We start from the raw sequence: 26,020 nt of genomic DNA, 5'->3' as shown, positions 1-26,020 counted from the left end.
GCCGGCGGCCGCGACCAGTCCCCCGACACCACTACACCCGCGCTCGCGCATCCGCGAAAACGAAAGTGACTGATACCTGTACCCTTCAGACTGTGATACTGTGATTGTGTGACTCGAACAGTGATCGGTAGCTCGCTGTGTTATCCTGAAACTGTTACTTCCGACTCTTACCGCATTGAAAGCTCACCTGAAAAGGTACGGATTTGGATTTGTGTTTAGATGAAAATTGTGATCGAAAAGTGCATGTGTCAATGCAGCGTCACTTTTGTAAGGATTTATGTCGTGGTATCCAGAATAATCGTTACACAAAACTTTTAAATATAGAATATTGGATACTAAAGGCGCAATATAAATTATAAACTCTAGGACTAATAGGACTAATATTCCTACTGAGGATAACCATTTGCAAAACGTAAATAAATAAAATCTCAGATATCGTCCGATTGTATAACATAATACATACATACGCCATCGTTTTTATAAAGAATAATCAATTCGTTATATCAGCAATATTTTGATAATAATCAGCTTTAGAAAGTTGCGTAATTTTACTTTCACTTACTACAAAAATTATCTTTAAGTTATTTGCTCCGTTGGAAAACATATTTGCATGGTTTTAACGATTTTTACTGACAAATACCGGCTGTTATTTATTTGAATTATTGAAAAATAGCATTTATGCGTATGTAATAAGAGCTAAGCAATAATTGCGAGTAGATCCTCTAGAAGCGATATGTGGAAGCCCGGTGTGGAAAGTAGGTCAAACGTCACACAGCTCGCATTTTATAGGTATACTGCGGGGTTTCTCGTTTACTTTAATAATATGTGAAATTACCACGAGTAAGCACTACAATTGATTGAGAAAGCAAGATAAAAAGACGTAGAGTCTACACATGTATAGATTAAGTTTTCATTCATAATTTATTCATTGATGATGTTCTCTGGGTTTGATTTACTTCTTTAATAACGAAGAAATATTATTCCGTCAATATACAATCAGAAAATTATGTATCCCAATATTTTTATTTCAAAGTTTTCTACATCCTAATGATAAGTCATTGACATAGCAAATTTAGCGACAGTAAATGTAATAATAAAAAAATGAACACCTTAAAGTAAAACATTTCCGTCACCATTGTTAAACAATACACAGCTTAATATTTATTTTGAACGGATGTCACATCTAACAGCATGTTACAAAAGTGGTCTGGAGTTACGAAACTCCTTGCAGTAGGGAATCCCATTCTATTGTTTAGATAAACTTAAATTTCGTAACTTCTCGTATGTTCCGGTGGTTGGCATCCCAAAGAATCATTATTATTGTTGAGAGATAATTTGACGTTATATTTTGAAATGTTCATAATTGACAAATCATTTATATTTCATGAATTCGAGTTGCGATCTAGGGAATGTTGATTTAAGCTCATTCTTAAATTCCTATTCTTATTCAGGTGTCATTAATTTGAATGTTACAAAATTATTGTGTTTGTTACATTTTATAAAATTTTAATTATTATATTTGTAATAGTTAAAAACAAATGGCGTTTTTGGCATTCGTGATTACTTTTATACCAAAGACATCGAATAAAAAAAAAATAAAGATATTGTTTATTGTAATTTAATATTCTTTTTTTAAATATCAATATGAATGTTCACTTTCTCTCTTACTTTATAGATTTCATATTTGCGAGATAAATTCTTGAATACAACGGAAATGTCACGGTGAAAGCGTTAATGAGTATGTTCAGTTTTAATTTCCGTAAGACGATTTACTTGCTTAAAAGTTGCACCGAAAATTAGATGCGGTACATCGTTATAGTTAAAATATGAATAACATAAATAACAGAGCTGTGTAGTCTAAGTGAATATATCAAGGACTTTAAGAATGGCTGTTATAAAATTGCTGTAGACACAAAGCCAAAATATAAAAAAAAATTAAGAGTAAAGTACGAGTATGCAGTTGTCTTAAAACACCGTGTCTGTATATCCCGATTTCGATTAAAACTTATTTTTTTATAAATAAAATTACGTATTAATCATTCTATTGATAAACATAAAAAAATATCGGTTAATACAGCTTAATTATTAATAATTTGTTTATTTTTAAATACTTTAGTATGCATTACTTTAGTATGCACTACCGTCATTTCAAAATAATTATATATTTAGTACTTATCATGTAAAGATATTTACTAACACAAATCGCTTTTATTATAAGTCAATAATGATATTATACTTCTTCGATCGATCGATCGTTCTTGTACTATTTGTACAGCAAAGGAAAAGACATAGCGCTGTGTAGTATTAGACCATTGTGCATGCGGCTATATAATTTTATCGGCTTATTGTATAACTTCTTAAATACATTGTGTTATTGTTATATTCTATGTTACAAATGTGTTAGATTTTTGACAGATCTAACACACTTGACATAACTATTTCATTTATATTAGGTATATATTATGACGACAAATTATGGTGTATCATTATGGGCATATATTACAGCCGTGGCATTAATCTCCAAACACTTCTCATTATAAAAAAAAACCCTTTCAGTGGAATATTGGTGGATTTTGATTTAATTACAGACTAAAAATAATCTGGTTATTTTTTCATTTATTTCATAATTTTTATAAAAAAAAAACAACATATACAAAAACGATCGATTTGTATAAATTTGAATTTGAATGTTACTCAAAGTTTTTATATTACGTAGACGATATTTGTTGACGAATATTATTTATTTGTAAAATACTTTGAAAAAAAAAATGATTATAAATATTTTGGAAGTAGTTTGAAAAGTTTCGTGGCATGTGGTCGGAGCGGGCGCACAGCGCGTCAGTGGAAAGCGAGTCAGTGTGTCAGACCAGCTTTGCCACTCCTAGTGCCATCTTTACACCTGATTCGTTCAACTAATACACGTGTTATATATTACAATTAATATTCTCCCATTGTACACGCTACACAATACTAGCTTGTATTTTATGAAATAGAACTATTATTTTTTAAATTTTATTTGGTAAATATGAATAATCATTTATCGTTATATTGAATTTGATTAATCAGACGATTAAATTGAAATGGATATAATTATAGGAACATAACCCGATATATATAACATTTATGAACTGTTGAATTGCTGTGAATATTAGGGATTTTTAATTTTTTCTATGTCGTTTAAGGTGCTTTTAATTTAACTGACATCCAGATTTCTTAACCATCATCCAACAACTATTGATGTAACTCATGAGTACCGAAAATAACCATGTAAAAAAGTTCAATATAATGACATTTTTTTGTCAACTTTTCTGCTGAGATTTAAGTGCATTGACAAAAATAATAGATAAAGCCATCTATCTTTCGAATCTAATATATCTTTCTATTCATGTTGATACTAACCTAGGGCTATTATCCAATTAAATCATGTTTTATATAAACATAATTGAACCACCAATTGGAAGAAGGGAATAAACGCCACTTTTCGACATATTCACTTTTATACACTCTTACATTCTTTAGACGTAGGGCTAAATATTATACATTCCTACGTGACATTGGTGTAATAATCTGTGCCCTGTCGGCACAACTAAAAGCCACCCAAACCAAGAATTTAATTGAATTGAAATATTATACATTTAAGGCAGGTCTGTCGGTGAATAAATCAGAATTGATATGTTCTTAATAATCATTGATAAGTTTATAAGTTGAAAGCAAAAAGTTATGAAGTTTTTTTTTACTATCGCCGTTCCTATTTTTTAGATTTATTCCCTTCTTCCAATTGTTGTCGTCGTTTCATTAAGTTTAATATCGTCACTGAATCAAGTGTTGACGTTCTGTTTTTATTGCAATCCGTATCGACCGTTGAAAGTTGACCATTTCTCATTTCATTTGATGATAACATAAATATGTAGACAATCGTCGATCAAAGTAATTGTCTAAACTCGAAAGAATAACCATATCTTAATTGCATCTTCATAGATCAGTTCGGTCGCCTATCAATGATCTTATGGAAAAACTTTAATTGTTCTGCGTCAAGTGCGATCTCATCGCGCGGGAGCAGCTCGGTATTGTTACAAGGCATAGTTTAGAAGTAGAACTCCTTTCTTTCGCTTGGGAAATGAGCCACAGCCTGTATTAATAAACGTGACCGACAACGTACTGCGCTGTACGTGTGTTTTGTTGCCATCATTCACACTTCGTACTTTTTCTTAATTTCAATCATTGCTAATGTAAAAATATATGAAAGAAAAGTTTGATTAGAATATTACGCAAAATGAAATCTCAATTTTTTTTGAAATAGAATAGAAACTACGTATTGCCAATTCACACATTCGACATTCGTTTGCCCTTCTCCTATTAATGGAGTAAAAATGGATTACAAATCCATTAAGAATTACTGTCTTGTTTTCGACGTATTTAATGTACGTTAGAAAGTGTTTCCACAAATCAAATTTTCGCCAACAACGAATGTAATATGTTAATCGGTTTAAGTGAGCCCCTATATATACCAACAATCTCGATATGACAGAATCTCGTATATGACAGCAATCTCGATGATACTTGGCTCTGGAATATTTAACTGATTTCACTTCAGTCTAACTGGAGGAACAAAATTACACCTTTCATATCAAGTGTTGCCATAATATAATTACTAAAAAGCCCATTCATATAAACGCATTCCCTATAATATCTATCATTAAAGTAAGTGCGTCCAATTTTTTGTTCCAAAATATAAGACAGAGAAAATTGTCATCATGAAATTATCATCTTTTTATTAAATCATATAAATATGAGTATAAAATCATACATTTTGTAAAGATCAATTTGAATGGTAATTACTTGGATAGTTCTGATAAAATAAAATGATAAGCAAATCTGCAGTTCGATTCTGTATAAAATCACTTTGTAGATACAAAACACTCGTAAAATGAAAACCTACTTACAGTGACACGCCATTTTGGCACTTGTATCATATACATTTTATAATCATTATAGTCAATATCGCATATCACCTTTCTGATGTCATGCTCGTGTTCTGCGGTGATTTTCGAGTTTCTTATTACAAAATAGCCTAACTGGCTTTTAAAATTATAAAATATAAATAAGTTTCCATATTACGTAAACCTACCAAAGAGATGCTAATGTAAAATAAAGAGAAACTAACTGCTATTAATTATTCTCACTGTGAGTGTGTATTATATATTTTTTGAGTTCTGAAGATTAATAAAAGAAACATAAGGAGAAAGTGAGCTGGCTCATTTTGCTCTAATTATGACGGATGTTTGTCTTTAATAATAATTTTATTACTATAAAATATTAAGTATAAGAAAGTGTTCGTGTTATAATTTCTACGCTTTTTATACGATCACCGAATTAATGCGCTCGGTATAAGAAATATGAATAGCGCAGTTAATAAAGTATAGAATGATTTTAATTGCCATCGTTCTTAAATTAAATATTTAATATAGAACGTAAATAAACATGTATATATAAATATTACGATAGCATTAAATCAAATCTGTCGACAATGATGAATTTATAGAAACTTCAATTCAAATAGACCTATCAACACGCGATCGAGTCGTAAGTCTTGTAGCACATCGATCGTTTCCGATACAATAATATGCAGAGATGTAAAAAGACAATTACCCATTAATAAATTCAGCGATACATTAATTTTTCCCTGAACATAAGGTAGAAATCTTTTATATTAAAATTTAGATAAAACATTCACCAAAAAAATTTTATTCCGATCCCGCACTCTATAGTACGATAAGCATAAATTTATCACTATTTATTCTTTTATGTTATCATTTATAATATATATACGTCACGTTGACTTTAAAATAATTAATAAATAATCATAATCTTCTTACCATTTTTAATTTTAACAATCCATAAAAACGTGGAATCGCCGTGTACACGTTTTTAGACTTTAACTGCACGCATAATTGATAAATAAATTAATCTGAAGTCTCTGCAGACAAAGGATAAATCTGAATATTTTATTAGTAATTTACAATAACGGTTTCAATATATATAGGAACTGTTTTCAATAACAAATGTGCGAACAATTGATTTATAATTAAAATTATACAAATTCATAATTTAAATGTTTAATAGTTTGCTTCGAAATGCATACACACATAACTGGTTGGGTTAGACGAAGGCAGACTCGGCGAAGGGCTGTCTTGACTGAACTAGTGCATTATTTATTATGGCAGCGATTTCTCGCGACTTGTTTAAGATTTCACCACTTTCATCTCGTAGGCATTCGCACTAGTAAATTTCATCTGTTCTATAAACTGTATATTTTTCTAACAAGTTATAGGTACATACATTGAGTTCATTATACTAATGTCCGTAGTGTAGTTATCTTGGTTTTGCTAGGGTTTTTCGGTGTTGTTTGTTACGTTACGTGTTAGGCATCAAAAAGTAGCCTATTAGTTCTTTCTTAGGTTTCAAATTTGCTTTATACTAAATTTTATCAAATTTAGTTTAGTGATTTGGTCGAGAAAAAGCAACACACAGACAGGGAGACCACCTCATATAGAATAGATTAAAACAAGTTAAAAAATATTCTAAGACATTGTAACGTATAAATAATATATGTTTATATTTTATATTTATTTATATAATATATGCTTTATGCTAACGATACATGTAGTTAAGCAACAAATTTTTAAACACAAATACTTTTCTCATTTATAGGTTTCTTATTCATAAAGTTCATTAATATTATATATACCTACCATTTTTTTATTACAATTGAATACATATAATAAAGTAATTGTATAAAAATATAAGATTCATAATATACTTTAGATTGCTATTGATTATTTATATATTTTTAATCCAGTACATAATAGCAATCTTCAAATAATGTAATCGTAAGGCTTTCAGAAATGGCTCGGAACTATTTCGCTACGAGTCCTGAGTGCGTACACGTTTAGCGATTTAAATTAACAAAACATAAATGAAACATATAACATATATTTTCAGATTATTAATTAAACTTTGTCAACTATCACATAACATACAATTGTCACTATATTCGCTTGTACCGTTAAACAAATTAACATATTAGTTTTAGCGTTATATAAAGCGTTTACAAGATAATAGAATTAACAAGGCTGCATTATCCTATGTTAAATACACCATTGTTACTTCTGACAATACTTGGTATCAATGTTTTCACTTTCATTTCCGTAAACGAGGTAATACGGGAAGCCTGATTATCGCGAAAATAATTCATTGTGCCGTTTTCACGCTGACAGCCCAAGGACGGTTTCTACGTGCTTGACATAACATCTGATAAGCTACTACACATTGTTCAATATTGTAAAATAATCTTTTTTTTTTTAAATGTCGACTAATTTGCCAGGCAGTGGTGCTGTGTAATAGTGATCGAGACTTTTAATAATTTCATTATAATTATTCATATTAATATCATTATTTAATAATAATTGTGTATTGTAAAATTTTGTAATAAAAAAACAATTTTATCATGCATTATTCTGTTTTTGTTTTTATAACAATCTTTAGAAAGTTATGTTATAAACGCAATTAAACAAATGCTTGTAGAAAATATGTGAGTGAAAAATATATAAGCATTAGAATTCCTTTTAAAAAAATATATTTATTATGAATAGTTTTGGAACCATATTTTTAAAGTACGTACAACATATCCTTAAAGTAATTGTTCACCATTCATTATGTTTACCTTTCAATGTTTTTAAATTGTTTCAGGTTTTCTCAACTATTTGGAGACTTTATGCCACCGATAAATACTTTTGTAAGTATTGCTTGCCAGATTTAACGTTATCGGTTAACTTTCGATCGACTTTACACACAGATTGAATTGAATTACACAACGGTCGTTAAGACGCGGAAACGGCTGCTATATTTCATGTGCGGCATATCATTTCTTTGCCAAATATTCGACTTTCTCCGCTTGTAATTACTTAAGTGAGACCGAGGCTGTTACGCAACGCGTCTGTAAGCCCGTAATGTAAGCTCGATGCGTGCGAGTGAAAGTGCTCGCTGAAGGATCATGCTTGTAATGCGACCAGTTCTGACTCTATTGTTGTATTTACAAAATACTTATATAACAAATTGTATTCCATATCTCTGTTGTTATATTTTTTTTTGTTATAAAAAATGTTCTGAACATTTCTTAAATTCACGTCACTTATACGATAACAAAAGAGGTTTTATATATTAATGTGATAACAAAAAGAAAATATATAAAGCCTTTGATAACATTTTTTAGTAGAACATGTAAAATTTGAAATCAATACAAATTATTAAAATATTATTTAGATGGTAAGGTCGATTGTTAGTCAAGAAAAAAATATTTAGCATCCATCTTGAATATATACTATCGACTAATATTAAGCGACGAGATAAAAATAAGATTGTAGACGTTACAACACCATAAAGGTTTTGAATAATACAAACGTCGGGTGAAAGTTTAGTCTATTATGAATGACTGTAACAAAAAGCGATGCGATGAAGTCATCGTCCTTAAATCGGTATCCGCCTCAAGATTTCGACACAATCGGTCGGAGGGCCTCAAGCGCATCAATTATCTCACGGCATTGCGCAACCACGGACATCGCCCTCGTCCTTGAAGTATAAATCGACTTTCTCTTCCGAGCCGGACGCATTTGCCCCGTCAGTCGTCAGTCATCCTACCATAACATTTCATAAATCTGTTTCACCGGACTCTTATATGGACCAAATGAAGCATTGAGGCTATTAAGAATTCTAAAGCTTTTTTCAATGTGTTTTCACGCATATTACGTCCTTTGGTAGTCTCTGAAAAGCAGGTTCAGTTATAATGTTTACTAATTACGGTCGAGATTTTCGATGACTACAGGTACTCTAAGTATATGACGGGAATTACGTCGATTTGCTGGCATCCGTGAGAGGAATTCCTATGCCTATCGCCGAAACTAATCATTACATTTATACGAAATTTAAACGAGGAATAAACCTTATTTGAATGATAACATAGTTTTGCAAATACGGTTATATATGACGGAGTTGTGTCAGCCAAATTAAGATTCAATTATTTATCTCCAGGCGATCCGAAAAATTATGCCATTGTAGATTCATCGGAAATCTCATTTCCTATGTCGGATATTGAAGGCTGGACGTGTTTTCTAAAGATAGCATCGATCGATATCTAATGCAGTTGTTATACGATGCCGGGAGTCGGATGTCGCGAAATTGCGCGGTGCAGTGATGTAGCGAGTTTTCTCCGCTCGTAAGTTCCGGCTGGGCGAGAATGGAAATATTGGGAGGAGAGAATCTAGAACCGGGCCGTGTCTAACACATTTCTAATTCTCGCTAAAACATTTTGCCAATAAATTTGTTTCCCTTTCTTAGTATCGCTAATTACTATTTACGAACACATTATTACTACAAAGTAAAGCAAAGTAAATTGACCGTTATTGCGTACGTACATTATTATGGTATATCTTATTATGTTTATGAATCAAACTATTCAAGTGACTTTATGAATTCCGAAACATTATTTTACTTATTTAGTTATGAATGTACATTTTTTTAAATAAATAAATATAACAAATTAGTGGAAACATGCTCGCATCGTGTCTAATAGACGAGTTATGTAAATTTCGCAGGGAAACCGGGCCAATTTCCTGGAGATACGGAAGCGGGTCTTTAGGCTTAGCACAGTTTTGACATTGGAAAGCGCTACCTATTAATTGACAGTGCACTTTATTTGCAAACTTCACTTGCTACCCTAGTTAGATATTTTAAAGCCCAAGCTTCAGAGTAAATCAGTTAGAACAGGCTACAGCAATTTATGGAGCTGAGGAACGCAACCACAGAGGAGACGGAAATAATTATGTACTTAAAGTATATATATATTTTTAAATATTTACATGATTCAAATTTTAAAAGTTAAACATCACCACATTTCACATTTTATTAATATAAACGAATGAATGATATAAACCCAGATCAACTACCCAAAGACAGCTTATACTACAATTTTAAGAAAATAAGATAAGGCACATTTTTTATCGTAGAACTCGAGCGTATATTGTCAGGGAGTGATATGAAATATTATTTGTAATAATTATAGTATTAGAAGCATACATGAATTAAAATAGCCTATCATTTTTAGTAGACAGTACTTGTAATTTTTTTAATTTCATTGCAATTTTGCTCGTCAATCCATACCTAAACTCTCCATCTCAAATTCACACTGACACCTTTTCTGATTGATGCAACTAAGTTCATGAACTGATTTTATAACAATTCAAAAAAACACTTGACATTCGTTCTTGTTTTCTGTGTCGTTAGATAAACTCTTTAGTCTTCTCTGTACGAAGTTAAGGATTGGCTCTTATTTAAAAAATCACGTGTTTTTTTTATGTATATGATAAATTTTATAATAACAAAGTGTCAGTTAAGATTTTCTTGAATTTTATGTGTATATATGTGGATTAATTTCATTTGCATTTTTTTAAATAGAAGTACGATTTGCAATAAAGCAAATAAAAAGATTAAGATAACATAATATGAATATATTCTAAATGCATTAAAAAAGTCTAAACAATTGAATTTTAATTTTAAAACTATTTTAAAACATACATTAACAACAACAATTCAAAATATATTTATTATTCATTTAAACGAATATACGCACGTAGGAAAAATTACTGTCGTCGTTACTTGACTTGAAATTTCAATTACCTTTTAATCTAAAAAATTTAATCTTAACATTTTAAAAATGCTCCATTATTTGTTAAGCAAAGTCTTAAAAGAAATGTAAAGAGATTATATCTTAGTGGAAAAACTAAAATAAAAAAAAAATCAAACAAATTCTAAATGAAAATTTAGTACTTTGTAATTTCTTGCTTTCTCATAGGTCAGCATTATTTGCATATACATATTATACATCAGTGAGGATACGATATGAATTCATATGTGTATTGTATGTTAATTTGTAGTGATATTAAATAATAATAAACGTGCTCTTACTTACTAATAATTTTATTACGTAATAATAGGTAGATTGGTTAATAGAATTGATTGCGTAGGCGTAGTACTCAAAACGAGCTCGCAGATTCTACGTTGTCATACTAACGAAAGTTACCGGACTTTGCGCTCTTCTAATGCCAAGTGCGGCGAAGAAAGCGAGCTGCAAGGCTGCTGTGTAGGTACCTCTCAAATATACAGTCATCTCGCTCAGTCATGTATGGTGTTTGCTTGTAAGAGCAAGACTACGTGTGCTTAAAAGAGAAAGTGGGCCACCTTACGTTTCTCAGTGCCATTAACATGGGCATTGAACGTAAACAGCGACGGTTACTAACTCCAGTCTTGATTGCGATTTATATTCAACTTTGTTTCTTATAATTTTAAGATTCAATTTGTATAATTTTATAAAATGAGTATCATAGTTTCAAAGTTAGGTAGTTCTCCATTGATACAAAGATGCAAAATTCGGAGAGCAACGAACTGTGGCCAGCGGAGAAAGTGTTGCGTGGCGTAACCTTGAGCCTACAGCGTGGGTCTTAGTCTCGTCACCGAATCATATAATAGATGTCAATACAGATTGTTAACATGTGCAGGTGTAGCACATAATTAAACAAGTTTTGCGATTCACATCAAAGCTCCTTTTAAACAACTGTTAAACCAGGTACCGAAGTCCAAACAAGTTTGTTATAGCTACACTAATTGTAAATTAATTTAGAAACAGTTTATACTTATATGCAAATATGTTGGTTTACAAATGTCACTTCATTTATAATGATTTGTTGCACTTTAAACATTGGGCTAATACTTGAACTTATCATATTACGTATAGGAAATAAAAATGAATTACTTATAATAATCATAAATTTTATCGCAAAAATAACTTATTGTATTAGTACATTTTACTAAGCACTATATAAAATGACAACATAATATTATACTCTGCAATTTCTCCCATTAATAATACAAGGATTTTTGAAAAATAAGTAATTTGTCAAAAAATAGTTCAATTTTAGACATATTCAAGATGTGTTAAAGATATGGAAACTTTTATCATTGAAAAAAAAAATACAGACGAATTTATAACCTCCTCCTTTTTGAAGTCGGTTGAAAAGTGTTAACAATGTCGAACCTATGCGTTCGATGAATGAAAATTGGTAAATAATGAAACACTGCACAATAAGAGTGACGTGAAGGTTGTTTTTCTTTAGAAATGAAAGCTGGTAAAACAAATTCAATGCCTTCATATCTTTGTCTCAGAATTATTCAATTCTTGTTCGATAGTGGAACGTTAAATTATGCTATTCTTGTAACGCATCAATAGAGTTCGACTATTTTTCTTTTTTCATCGGAGATCGACGACAAATTCCAGAGAAATCTCATATCGTGTGATGTTAACATAGAATGTGAAGAGTACGTATTGATTTTTCATTAAAATTATATTATAGATGATGTACCAAAATACACGATTTCTGTACATCAGCTGCAAAAGATTATGTTTATGAAGATGACGAATGCTTAAACTATTTAAGCCGTACCCAGATTCTGTAAGAATGTTTAGTAGACGCACTTTCTACGGACTTAAAAGTATATCTTAAGAATAATTTAGAGGAAAAGTCATCCGATAATTAAGTGAAACTTTGTGCTTGTAACGAACCAATTAAAGTGTTAGCACTTGAGTACACGTCGCTTATCAGAGCCGAAAGTGACTTGGTTATGATCAGCGTAGCAATTAGACGAAAAAACGTATCACTCACTGAATTTCATTTTTATTTTGAGATTACGAATTCGTGTAATGTATAATTTTAAAAAAGTTTATAATGATATCACGTTTTCAACACTTTCTAGATTTACTCGTAATTTAAGAATCATGAATATTTAAAACAAATATATTTCGTTCATTGAGAATAAATATTAAATTTTACTTTTAAATGTAATAAGTTTTGCTTGGTATCCTTATTTGTAACATATTTAAACATATGTATCAATTAATATGAATATACACATAAACTAAACACAATGTTTATATAGTCAATAATATTTCATAGCTTATTTTTGGAGTCCTTAACGTTATTATTTTTATTGTTTAACTATCTTTACCGTAGTTTTTTGTTTTTTTTTTATTTTTAATTTAGAACCTCCTCAGTAAAATTTTCTATCGAAATGAATTAACAGTATCTGAATATATCGAGTATTACACAGAAAAAAAGTAACAAAACCTCAAAATTCAAACTTTTATCCTAAACTCTTTTAACAAGAATCCATCTTCGAAATTGAATAAGAATATAAATTTCAAAATTATCAATCATCAATTACTTTAAAAAGAACCAGATTTTTGTGGTAACATGTTTTCAATTTGTCAAAAACATTAATCTATAGTCGTATTTTTTATTAGACGAAGCCAGCTGACAGTAACTAATGTCACTTTCTAATATAATGTTGTCATATTTAAAGTAATAGTGATGTGTTGAGTTGTCGTTCAATCAGATGAATGTAGAATGAGTGTAAATAGTTAATCATTTCAAACTATTATAGAAAAGAATAATATTTCTATTTTACAATAGAATCGTATAAAAGTGCTTTGATACAAGTTATCTACTATTAGTATGTAACTACAGTCATTTTATTTTTGGCAACACCGATCAACGCCGTGCGCGTCGGTCGCCAATTCGCCATTTTGTTTGTCATTCTGCTTCTAACCTCTGGTCTGATAGTACGAATGTTTGTTCTGCGCTCATGCTGTTTAGTTATTGTTTTTGTTATGTTTTTAGTTACGTTGTGTTTGTGTACATACAAACTAGAATCGCTGCCTACAATGTCTTGGACTAAAGCTAGAATACAACAATGGCTAACAAGCAAAAGTGTTTCATTTGAAGCAACAATGGTTAAAGCAAATCTTATAGACATTGTACGGCAGCACAAACGAGAACATTCCGACAAGTATGTTGTGGACGAGATGGCAATGCAGCATGGGATAATTGTTTTACGTCTGCCCCCATACCACTGTGAGCTCAATCCCATTGAATTGGTATGGGCGCAGGCTAAAGGATATGTTGCAAAAAATAATAAAACTTTCAAAATGGCAGAAGTAAAGAAACTTTTTGAAGAAGGACATACCACGGCTGAAAAATGGAGTAGCTGCATTGCTCATATAATTAAAGAAGAGGATAAAATGTATGGTCTCGACAACATGATCGACAATGTTTCAGACAGATTTATCATTAATGTCACCGAAAGTGATAGTGATGATTTCTCATCTGATGATGAATAAATACAAATTATGTATTCAGCATTGTTTATTACTTTCATTTCCTATCATGTATTTTTATATTTTATACATTTATAGTTTCAATTACATTATGTATTGAAAACAATATCGGCAGATTTGAACACTAACTAACTACTAAACAATCCAAGCAATTTTATTTATTTAAGAGTTTTTCAATCATTCACTTTGTCACAACACTATTTATTTTTCAATAAAAAGTGACAACACAGTAAACGTCAGTTGACTTCGTCTAATTAAAAATACGACTATAATTAATAATTTTTTTTTATTGGAAAACAGCTAAGACACGTCAAATATAAAAATAACATATAAATTTATATGGGAGATGTAGTTTCTAAGCGTTGTCTGCATTGAACTGCTGAGTTGATACAGAGAAATCGAAAGTATTGACCAAAGACGATATAACTCGTGTTGCTTTCTTTAAACCATCTTATATGAAAATTTTGCCTAGATGATTATTTACGGTCATTAAATTTGCAATAATTTCTACCGGATACAGAGTATCAAAAACAATACACTTTATTATATTATTATTATATGATATTAATGATCATTTTGTAATCTTTATACTGTAACTATTGCGTAACGTTTGTGATGCTCCTTTTAATGTATAATTTTAGAACTAGAGAAAGTTACCGTCTTTTCATTTCGTTTTTAATTTATGACGTTTATTAATTATTTTATTACTAAACGTGGTTATTTATTGTTAACACACGATGTCTATTAAATATTGTTCTATTATTCGTGTTAAATAATTAACATGTTGCTTTAACGAAATAATACGATAATCAATATTAAGATGCCAGATTGCATGTCGCCGAAGGCGTTCTCTACAATGGTTCAATTAGAAAATGCTTTGCTCGAAACGTTTGTAGTTTAAATCGAATATAATAGATCTCATACGAGTATGTCAAGACATAAAAGATTGACTTGAAGAAAGTTTTTAAATATTAACAAAGAAAGGGGGTAACGTGTTTGTAAAATAAAAATTATATTACAATTATTAAAACGAGACATTACCAAGTTTGTTTTTTTTTTCATTGCTGGAGCTCTATGGTCTATATGGTATGGTCTTGGTTATGATACTCAAAAAAAAAATTAGTGATTTTTTTTAGATATGTGATAATTTTTACTAAATATTTAATGTTTCTTCTTATACTAAAATTATAATAAAAAAGAGAGTAGAACAAACTTGAGATTGTAACTTGATTTGCAGTTACAACTATGCGATGAATAGCACATATAAAATATTATTTATTTAATGTATTACTTTTCAATAAAATTCCACATTCAATATTTTAACTTATGTATTGAGTTATATTATTACTATATTTACTAAGGTACATAAAATAACTCGAACAATAAAATACATTTCACTCAAAGGGACCTTACGACTTTTTAGAAATAATATTTTACTTAATGTTCTGTTAAAAAAATCGTGCAAGCATTAATTTAATAAATGCAAATATCAAAATAGCACTGATAATCAGTTATTAATTCATTGGTTTTAATTGTGATATATGAATACAATAGTAATATTTATTTCGAAATGATATAATTCTTTAATCAAAACAATAAAAGGGTTTATTAACCAAGAGCCGATTGCTGTATTTATGGTCACGGTTCGATTTTGATTAACCAAGCGCCGCCCTATATAAACTTTGTTCTTGTTTTCTGCTTAATTGAACTCAGCACCTGTCGAGCCGACTATTGCTATTATATCTTTTATAGTTTATATGAAAATAGAAAATGCCCGAGGGTCTACTTTCTTGGCAACGCATAGCCTAGTTTCGGTCGGATTGATCGGCATCATAAAAAAATAATTGCTTTGTCTTTGAAACACGAAAATATTAGCGTGTATTAGATTACGAGGAAAAATATCTATGTTACATTTAAACATTATTCTAAGAATATGAATATGTAATGATAGATTGACAAGTCAACATGAATACTAAATAATAATAGACGCTGTCATAATGATTACTTATTCACGCGTTATTATAAAAAAATAGAACTATATAGTATAGATGTATAAAACGAATCGATAAAACAAATAACGTTAATCGTCTGGAACTAGTAAGTCTCGACTAATAGTATCAGATATAACTTTCTAAGCAGCATTGGCTTGTAAGAGGAAAAAATTATAAATGTGATCGAAACCGTAGAAGCAGCGTAACACGTGCGCTACGTGCCGCCGCGCCGGATAAGTGGACTGTCACTATCGCGAATGTATCGAAAGCTCAGATAAACTATTGTGGATTTCCTTTGATCAAATAGCTGTATATTACAATAAAATGACCGTTTTTCTAACACGTGTGCAGCCAAAACTTAACGTATCTCAAATCTCACTCGTAAATTTTTAAAGTTGAATACAATTGAAAATTGTGTCCTTATTGTTAAGTCCCTTAATCGCATAAAATATTTAGTAATCGAGTTATTTATAAAAGGCGACCTTGCCACTAGTAAGGTGAAGGCCACGCGCGGTTTCCGCTCGTCTCAACGGGAGCGCATCAGTGAAAGATGTAAGTCGGTGCAGTTCCGGCGCAGCGCGATGCACTCGGTCATTAGGTCAGCCCCACGCGCGTCTGGGAGGGGACTGAGAGGGGCTCGCGAGTGACTGCGTCCGCACAAGCCAGTCTCCGCCACCATGCACGGTGCGTTTGCGTTTCAACCGAAGCGCCACTAGCGCACGCGCCCGCGCATTGCGAAGCGCCGCGTGCGCCGTTTCTTGTGTCCATCTCATGTGTTGCGTTGCTTGCAGGCCGCTGACTGACTGGACTGTGACTATGAAGAGGATCAGGTTACTGCTGGTCTTCACGACGCTCCTTTTACAGGTGAGTTTTTTTTAATAATATTTTTTTTAATTTAAATTTCAATTCATGGCTTAAATGGCTGGCCGCTTTAGCCATAACGCATAGATAAACAAAATTATAATATTCATTAAAAAAATAATTCAATATAATTACATTGTAATATAATTTAGCGAAATATTTACAAAAATGCTATTTATAAATCAAAATATTTACTATGATAGTAGTTTCAAAATATTAGAACGGTACCGTTAAATCGATATTAATTGTAAAAGTTAACTGGCTTTCTACTATATGTGCTTCGTCATTGATTCGCTCACTGAACAATATACCATTAGATTTCACCGCAATAACTACAATCATTTTTATATCAATGTATCCACTATCCACGCGTCATGTGAGCTCATTACGAAAGTAAGAAAATCGATCTCGCTATCAAGCGAACTGCCTGCACCACTTAAAAACATTAGAACTGTATACTGAAAGCACCATTTAATATGGGATGTTATACTTAACTTAAAATCAAATCTAACTACCAGTAAAATATGTGAGTAAAATATACGAAACAGGAATTTAAAACAGAGTCACTTCTTTTATTTGTCCGTAAGATTTCAAAGAGTTGCTGTGTTTTCTAATTTTAATATATATTTATCTATTCATTTATATTGATATAGTTTATTAGTCACTGGCCATATATACTGTATGTAACATTTAAATATTATATGATAAATTTATATTTCTCAAAATTTAATAATTGATATCATAACTATTTTATTGTATTTATTATTAACAAAACATAAGGCCTATATATCTGCACATATGTATTTACATTATTCAGCTTATCCGCTCGCGTTCCTGGCAAGTAGGCTAATGATTCCGTTAGCACATCTACAAAACACTGAACCATTGGAAATTAACTGCATGTGATACTCATACATCTCAATTGCGATAATACGTAAGAAATAACGATATCGAAACGAATCGATGCTTTCACGAGAACGACTTTAATACACTACAATTTTATACTAAAGACTCCATAAAAGTTTATAATATCAACTGTAGATAATAAATTGCGTAATCATTTACGCGATATTTAAAAAAATATTACGAGTGTCACGTAGAGTCAATGAACGCTACAATACCTTCAGAGTTGGCACTTTCACTACGGATAAAATTTGTAGCTACAATGATGCAAGATTCGTGCGAGAAATTTCATTTCGAACCGTGATCTTTATTTAGTAATAATCGAATTGAATAATCATTACTAGTGATAGTAAAACTTCGTATCGACACAAAAAATAATTCTGCTTCTAATACGGCTATTGTAACATTTCAAATTACAAGTAAAATAGCAGGTAATTATTCTAATAAGGCTTCAAGAACAAGAAAGTAATGTAAATAATTAACTTTGAGATAAACAGACCAATACAAACAAACGAACGAGAGGCTAATATTAACTTAACGTACGAGGGCGTAAAATTAAATTGCTTAAATTAGAAACTCCTAAGTAGGTACGTTTTCACTAAGCAGATGTTTTTATGCATTGTATTGTTTAAGAGCAGACATTTCAGCACGCCGCTCCAGGCAGTAATTTGTCGAAGACAATGAATTGTGGATCACTTTCGTTTACTATAATTACACATAACAATACAAAAATTAACGTTAAGTTAAATTGAACAACGTTAAGTTTTCTACTATTTTCAATTTATAATTATTAACATAACCATGTTTATAATTTCCTATTGTTTTGCTAATTTCAACAACATAAATATTGAAACGTCGATTTTGTAATAGACATATATTTTATTTAACCTTTCTTGGGATACTTATAGTATACCAATATTTAGTATTGTTGTTTTTCGGTTTGAAGGGTAAATGAGCCTCAAGGTTAGGAAGGAATGGTTGATAATAATGATGGTGACCACTGACCATCATGTGGTCCACGGTGGCCCATTTGCAAGTCCGTCAACATCAATAAAAAAGCTACCTTATTATTTTAAACGTAATTTATATTTTTGGCCAGACAAATTGAAAATGCAGTGGAAAAAAGGAAAATGAATCTGATGACGTGTCAAGGGAAAGTATTCACGCATACCTTTGGTTGTCCGCAAAGTTCAAGGTCAATCTCGGTGGTTAAATGAAGTGAAATTTTCCGAGAGATAAATATTGTAGTAGCGCGTTTTGTTTTTACTTCTTTATTTACGCTAAGATACTAATTATTTTAACTTTTACATTATAATGGTTGACCCATTATATTATTATCATGCTATTATGCGCAAAAAGGTAGCGTCATTAGTACGGCGTGTTCGAGAAAGCTCGAATAAAATTTTGAATTTAATTAGTGAAAGAATGGACTCAGACTTGTACAGGAGATTCACTGAACTACATGTTCTGAGAAATTAATAATAATAAATAAATAAATAAATATTAATTATGTAATACTAACATAGAATAAGTTAAATTGTATACTAACAAATATGGACTATTATTGTCTGAAAATAAATGAATAAATAAAAAAAAATATATATATATATTAATGGTGAACATTTAGGTAGGTTTATTACTAATATTTTAGTACTAAACCTTAGATAATTCAGATTTTATGCTAAAATTATATATATTTATTTGTAAGTTATTTATTTTTAAGTTTCTTAGCTTACCTGCAAGTTGGAACTAAAATGTTACACTGAATACGTGCTTGAAGTAACACTGGCTTACTTCATAGGAATATACAATTGTTTTAGTGGTTTAATTGGGAAGTAGAATGAGATTAGATCTTCTCAGTACTATTAATCAAAAAGTTGTAAATTTAATTTATCAATTATTCACATTCGGAAGTTGGAAGAGTTGATTTTAACATTTAAAGATGTTCAAAGAACGCTGAAAGAATTTAAGATGTTATTGCTTATATATTAACATCCACACTGGTCACTAAGAAACATTTGAAACGTAACAAAAAATAAGTATTCATGCTTGTCAATAAAATAGCTATCAGATATGATAGAAATTAACCTTAGATATATCCTTATGTAATACTAAGTATAGTATACTAGATATGTTGTTACTACACAATTTTGTATTACGATAATTGTATAAACAAGCTAAAAAATTAAAGAAACTAAGACTTGTGTCTTTAACACATTCTCCATTCTCGTACTGATGATAATAATTCAATGGGACCGCCAACCGTCACGAGCGGAGAGCTCTCCGACGCACGGGAGTGTAAACAACTTCCGAATTGCTGCAATTAACAATTTATTCGCATAAAAACTTAATAACTCGAATAAAAGTAATAAAAAAATCGATTTTAAATATTGAAGTAGAAAAATAGTATCGCTTCCTTCGTTTTGTAGAGTAGACAGTTAGAATAGCGGTCCTTAATCTGGTAAGTTGTGGGTCATATTTAGTTTTGATTATAAACATACCGTAATTCGTCAATTTTTTTTCCGTTTTCTTATTTCGTATTTTTAAACTACATATTTATCTTATTCAATCGAGTTCGATAAGAATTAATCGGTAAAAATAATTGCTTTAAGGCTTGGGTCGTTACAAGTCTATGTCGAAATTAAATGGTTTCTAGGTATATTTGCCGATTTTATTACTTGCAAACTATGTAGTTAATTTTTTCACATCAAATGTAGCGTTACATTACGTTTTGTGAATAGATTATCTTTTATCAGTTAATAGTGTTCAAAATGTATTATTATTAAGGAAAATTTTGTCAATGTAAATTTGAAATTAAACCTTATTAGGATTCACAAACAATGTGTAAACGAAAACAAAATCCGGCGCAACAACTTTCATCTCCGCTGTACTAAATTTTATCGGAATGTCTCTTTCAATCTCGTGAACGACCTTTACCTATTAAACATTACTTTACTACTTTTATTCATGCGAAAGTTTGTACGTTTGTATATCGGCGACGATTACTTTCGAATATCTGGGAGAATACTTATAAAACTTGGGATAGAAGTTATATTTGTCGTAAAAAAGTACATTGTGTTTTTTTCTTGATTATTAATAAAATAAGCATTTCATAAATTAAAACTCACCAAAGTGAGTAAGTTAAAAATTCCATTATATGCAACTGTGTTTTATCATAAAATATGAAAAATTACACAAATAATAATCCCAAAACTCACATCACTCAGCTCAAAAAGGGATCTCTTGAGAGTCAACTTTAGAGTGGGATTCAATTTATTAATTTATAAGTATATATTTGTACACCAAATAAAACATATTACTTCATTTATTGCTAATTTGTATATCTTTAAGATAAAAATAGTACGAACCTATTCAAAAGTTGCTTATAAACACATAAATAAAAAAAAAGAAAATCGTACCGTTTTGTCACCACTTTTAAAAGTATTGGAAATAAGCCATTCAAGAGGATCATGTTCGGTGGAAACGGATGTGGAAGAAAGACGGATGCTTTCACCTGCGCAAGCGCACTTACTCATGACGCTTAAGTACGTTTCGAGCATTTAATTTGTGATAAGCTAGCGGCTGCAGTTTCACATGACATCGATCATAACAGACACTGTCACAATACGTCTTTCAAACTTAATATGTATCAAGATGTATTTAAAAAGTATACAAATTTATTATAATATATACATTGTAATTTCAGTAGTTCGGAATGGCCAAAATAATATTATCGTTTTACAATGATGCTTCAATGTCTCTATCTTTTGTTAGAATGCCCCACGCTATCGTCCAATTGCTTTATAATGACAGCTCAATCATATTTAAAATAAGAAATAGTGTTACATGCCAGTATTAAATGCTATGCCATATAAAATAATATTAATTACAGTTTTACAAATTATTGATTAATTAATTACAATCATAATTGTATATAATAAAGTAAATTCAATAGCTCCTGCTATATTAATAATATGCAATAATAATGTGATATAAATTATGATATAGAATCAAATGTCATATAACCGTATTGAAGGCTCAGGTAACTCTCGTAACAATATAGATATATTTTGTAGTTTTATTACAGTTTGGTTCAAACTCTATCACGGTTTACATGTTCAATAGATGCTTTTCATCTTTTAAATTACGTAATATAAGTCCGAGAGTAAGACCCTGTAATCGTCTTTCACTTGACTCTACTCTTTTTTTTTTAATTTTACACGCTTAAATCCTTTCGAAATAAATTAATATAACTGAGTGAAAACTGCTTAACGTCCATTATCACGTAAAACTAAGCGAGAAATTAAAGAATCGCGCAAGGCGAATCTCTTATTTAATACTCTAGGAGTCTAGACGTATTTCTCGTCTTATGGTCTCGGCTGAATTTCATTGAACATATTTAAAATAATATAAAATAAATCGTTTTAATAGAATCACGTAGTAAAATGAATAGTTATAGTTTCTATAATAGACAGTTACTCTAGTTGTACGAACGCTCTACTATTTGAAATGTTGAAATGCTGATAGCATAGAATAGTAAAACATAAAAATAAAAATACCTAACCACCATCGATGGCAGTATTTAAACTTTTTTAAACACAACATCGCGGTTATTGTTTTGCGATGATAAATGTTTGCGTAGCTACTCTTGATTTTCTTTACTCACATTTAAATAATAAAACAAATGCTATAGTAAATAAATATTGGCGCTCTAACAAATATCAACCATTCTTTCCATCGATAAAGCGCCTCTTTGGGAGATTAGATATGTCCCTTGTAAGTGCAGTTACATTTGCTCAAAACTCTTAAAATCAGAACTTATAAGTGTTAATGCTATTGGGCTGTAGAATATCTAGTTAGTGCTACTTGTCCAGACGAGCTTGCTCTTTTTTGTATTTGTACTTGTTATTAAACGCCTCGAGTATTTACAGCATACAATATTGACAATAACGATATTTAAGTGATGACATGCTTATCGACAATAAGATCTGTAGCACAGTCTTGTTAAACACGCAGGCATCACGCACGCCTCACGATTATATGCTTTCACACTTTTTTTTAAGTATATTCGCAATGCAAGTTTGTATCTCTATTTTAAAATATTCTACTTTCAACTTTCGATATTACAATAACTGATCTCACAATAAAACTATGCCCTTATTTGCGGATGGCTAAAGAAAGCTATATTTTTTTTAAACTTGCGCATGTTAGCGCAGGTCCAGTGCTTTCTTCGACGATCTCGAGCACTAGGTAATTTCTAACCGGTTTAGAAAATACGACAGCAATAGCACGGCCCGGGGCTTGTCTAAGTCATATTTATATTTGAATCTTTAAAAATATTTTCATAGTAATTGGAACACCTGTCATAAGAAATTAACATTTCGAAACAACACGTCAGTTGCAAATAAACATTACGACCTCTGAGGTTAATCTTTAAGTATGTGATGATATATGATATTTTCATTCTTTTCTAAATGAAATCTATCGTAATGAATATTATTTAAATAACTATATTAAATGATGTTTTATTTTCGGATAAGTTAATTACTTGGACATTATCTCAGAAACATAGATAATGTGTTATAAAACCAAGTTAAAGTTAATGCATATATAGAAAGCCGTTGGAACTCATCTCAGCGGTGTGATTGCGCTGATTAATATTATAATTGATCTCGCCAGCTATCCATCAGTGTAGAAAGTCGGAAAGAATGAGCAATCGCGAGATGCCGGGCAAGTCGCACGCGCGTGCCGCCAACTAGAGTGCGACGCGCCCGTGCTCTTGGAATGTTCTATACTCAACGATGCATTCATTATGAACGTTATATCGCTTACTGTTTAAACACATAAAAAAACCATATTCCTGTTTTGTCAATATTATATATCACTAAACTATATTATAAAATGATTGATTGTGAATATATTTGTTACAATATTTGACCAATCTTCTTTTTCAATTTCAGGATGCAATATGCGAACCACCCGTGGACTCGGCCTCACTTCCCTTGGAGCATCGAGGCGGAGCGTATGGTCCACCACTTCCCGCAGCACACACAGATGACCCATGGCCACTAGCGACGCCGGACAGCCCGAAAATAAAGCATCTACAAGTACAATGTGAAAAAACTCACATGAGAGTGAACATCGAATTCGATCGACCCTTTTACGGCATGATATTCTCAAAGGGATTCTATAGTGATCCTCACTGTATGCATCTCAAACCCGGCACGGGCCATTTAAGCGCAACCTTTGAAATATTCCTTAACAGTTGCGGTATGTCAAGTTCTGCTAACCATAACGTGGCAGCATATGGAAGTCCCACTCCGAGTGGATCATACGTCGAAAACACAATCATAGTTCAGTACGATCCCTATGTTCAAGAGGTATGGGATCAAGCACGAAAATTAAGATGTACTTGGTACGACTTTTATGAAAAAGCAGTCACATTCAGACCGTTCCAAGTTGATATGCTACACGCTGTTACAGCTAACTTTCTCGGCGACAACTTGCAATGCTGGATGCAAATTCAAGTAGGTAAAGGACCTTGGGCTTCGGAAGTATCGGGTATTGTGAAAATTGGACAAACCATGACTATGGTTCTTGCCATTAAGGACGATGAAAATAAATTTGACATGCTTGTGAGAAACTGTGTAGCACATGATGGCAAGCGGGCGCCTATCCAATTGGTTGATCAATACGGATGTGTTGTGAGGCCTAAGATCATGAGCAAGTTCCAAAAAATTAAAAACTTTGGCCAATCGGCCTCAGTTGTATCATTCGCCTACTTCCAAGCATTTAAGTTCCCTGACTCAATGAACGTTCACTTCCAATGTGTAATTCAAGTGTGTCGATACAACTGCCCTGAGCCTAAATGTGGAGGATTAGGTGCCGATTATGGTGTTCCGTTACTGGGTGGTAATGCCTTGACAGCAGGAGAATATGGATTACCGAATGCAGCTCACGGTGAATATGGACCGCCTCCACCTGCTCCGCACTCTGAATATGGAGTACCACCAGCATTCCCAGATCCACGGCATCCTGCTGACGTTTCCGGCGCATATTCCGAAAAACGGGATGATGCAGTACCACCCCCGCAAGCTCAAGTTTCATCAACACCTAATGCACCTAGCCCATCATCGCCCGCACCTAATCGTGAAGATGACGATGTAAACTTACCACCACCCCCACCACCGGGCCGTCGCGGAGTTTACAACACAGTTAAGAGGAAAGACGAAGGTCACGGAAATCTTGCAACATTGGGCGGACGTCCACGATCGGTAGAAGATTTACCAGATAGCTTACTTGGAATAAGAAGGAAGCGTGAAACGTCAACTCGAATTTACAAGCGCGATGCTCAAGAGATGACTGATGTCAATACGAGCCGAACGATTCAAGTAGTAGCACCGGGAGACGTGAACTTTGCTTTAAATAATGCCGCAGCCAACGAGACCGTTGTGATCCAGTCTCCAGCAACAGATCCAGAAACGATATGCATGTCCGTGCCATCGTTCGTAGCCGGTCTCGTTATGTTATTATTAGTGCTGGTGGTAGCATCTTTGGTAGCCGCGTTTCTTTTCGTGCGCGTTCGTGCGCTCGATAGGAAGGGCGCACATGGCACCGCCGCCTACTTCGAGACTGATTATGTGAAGCATACGAACTAACGACGATAGAAGGCGCGAATGTGATGCGTGGACATTCCATAAACTCTTCTCGGATCCAAAGAGCGTGCGTGCATCGGCCCCGGCCGGACGGCCGCCAGCTGTCACGGTTGCGATCGAAGCTCGGTGACATGTGACTTATTTATTTAGTAATTTAAAACGTGTGATGTATATGTTCGACTGCTTTTTGTAAATTATTTTATTCGTGTGAAAACACTATCTGTACTGCCCTTATATAGTCGATATGTCTGTTGTAATTTTGTAAAGAGTCGTAAGATAAGAGATAGACGTAAGTTGTATACCAATAAAATGTCGTGTGCGAGTGATGA

General features: G+C 31.9%; 2 protein-coding genes across 5 annotated transcripts; both read left to right on the top strand.

The window, feature by feature from the left end:
- On the top strand, positions 1-26,020 carry LOC124532712 (cuticlin-4). Of its 4 annotated transcripts, XM_047107758.1 has the most exons (4): positions 1-195; positions 7,750-7,795; positions 17,064-17,136; positions 23,997-26,020. In XM_047107758.1, the coding sequence occupies exons 3-4, from the start codon at positions 17,089-17,091 to the stop codon at positions 25,692-25,694; spliced, it is 1,746 nt and encodes a 581-aa protein (XP_046963714.1). In that variant the 5' UTR covers positions 1-195; positions 7,750-7,795; positions 17,064-17,088; the 3' UTR covers positions 25,695-26,020. The 4 variants fall into 4 exon arrangements, with proteins under 4 accessions (XP_046963714.1, XP_046963730.1, XP_046963722.1 ...); XM_047107774.1 differs by lacking the exon at positions 7,750-7,795; XM_047107766.1 differs by lacking the exons at positions 1-195; positions 7,750-7,795 and adding an exon at positions 16,841-16,956.
- LOC124542404 lies at positions 13,895-14,284 on the top strand. The gene has a single exon (XM_047120375.1). It carries the CDS (start codon positions 13,895-13,897, stop codon positions 14,282-14,284), a length of 390 nt encoding a protein of 129 aa, XP_046976331.1.

The sequence above is a fragment of the Vanessa cardui genome, chromosome 1 (genome assembly GCF_905220365.1).
Source record: "Vanessa cardui chromosome 1, ilVanCard2.1, whole genome shotgun sequence".
In the NCBI taxonomy this organism is placed as follows: Eukaryota; Metazoa; Arthropoda; class Insecta; order Lepidoptera; family Nymphalidae; genus Vanessa; species Vanessa cardui.
The sequence above is the reverse complement of the archived record's forward strand: the minus strand, read 5'-3'. Positions and strand labels throughout refer to the sequence as shown.

What these genes read in the sequence shown, in the direction of transcription:
- LOC124532712 (XM_047107750.1), top strand. Translation starts at nt 17,044, where the DNA reads ATGTGTTGCGTTGCTTGCAGGCCGCTGACTGACTGGACTGTGACTATG. An exon ending in TCACGACGCTCCTTTTACAG is followed by an intron (nt 17,137 to 23,996) that starts GTGAGTTTTTTT and finishes TTTCAATTTCAG; the next exon opens with GATGCAATATGCGAACCACC.
- LOC124542404 (XM_047120375.1), top strand. Translation starts at nt 13,895, where the DNA reads ATGGTTAAAGCAAATCTTATAGACATTGTACGGCAGCACAAACGAGAA.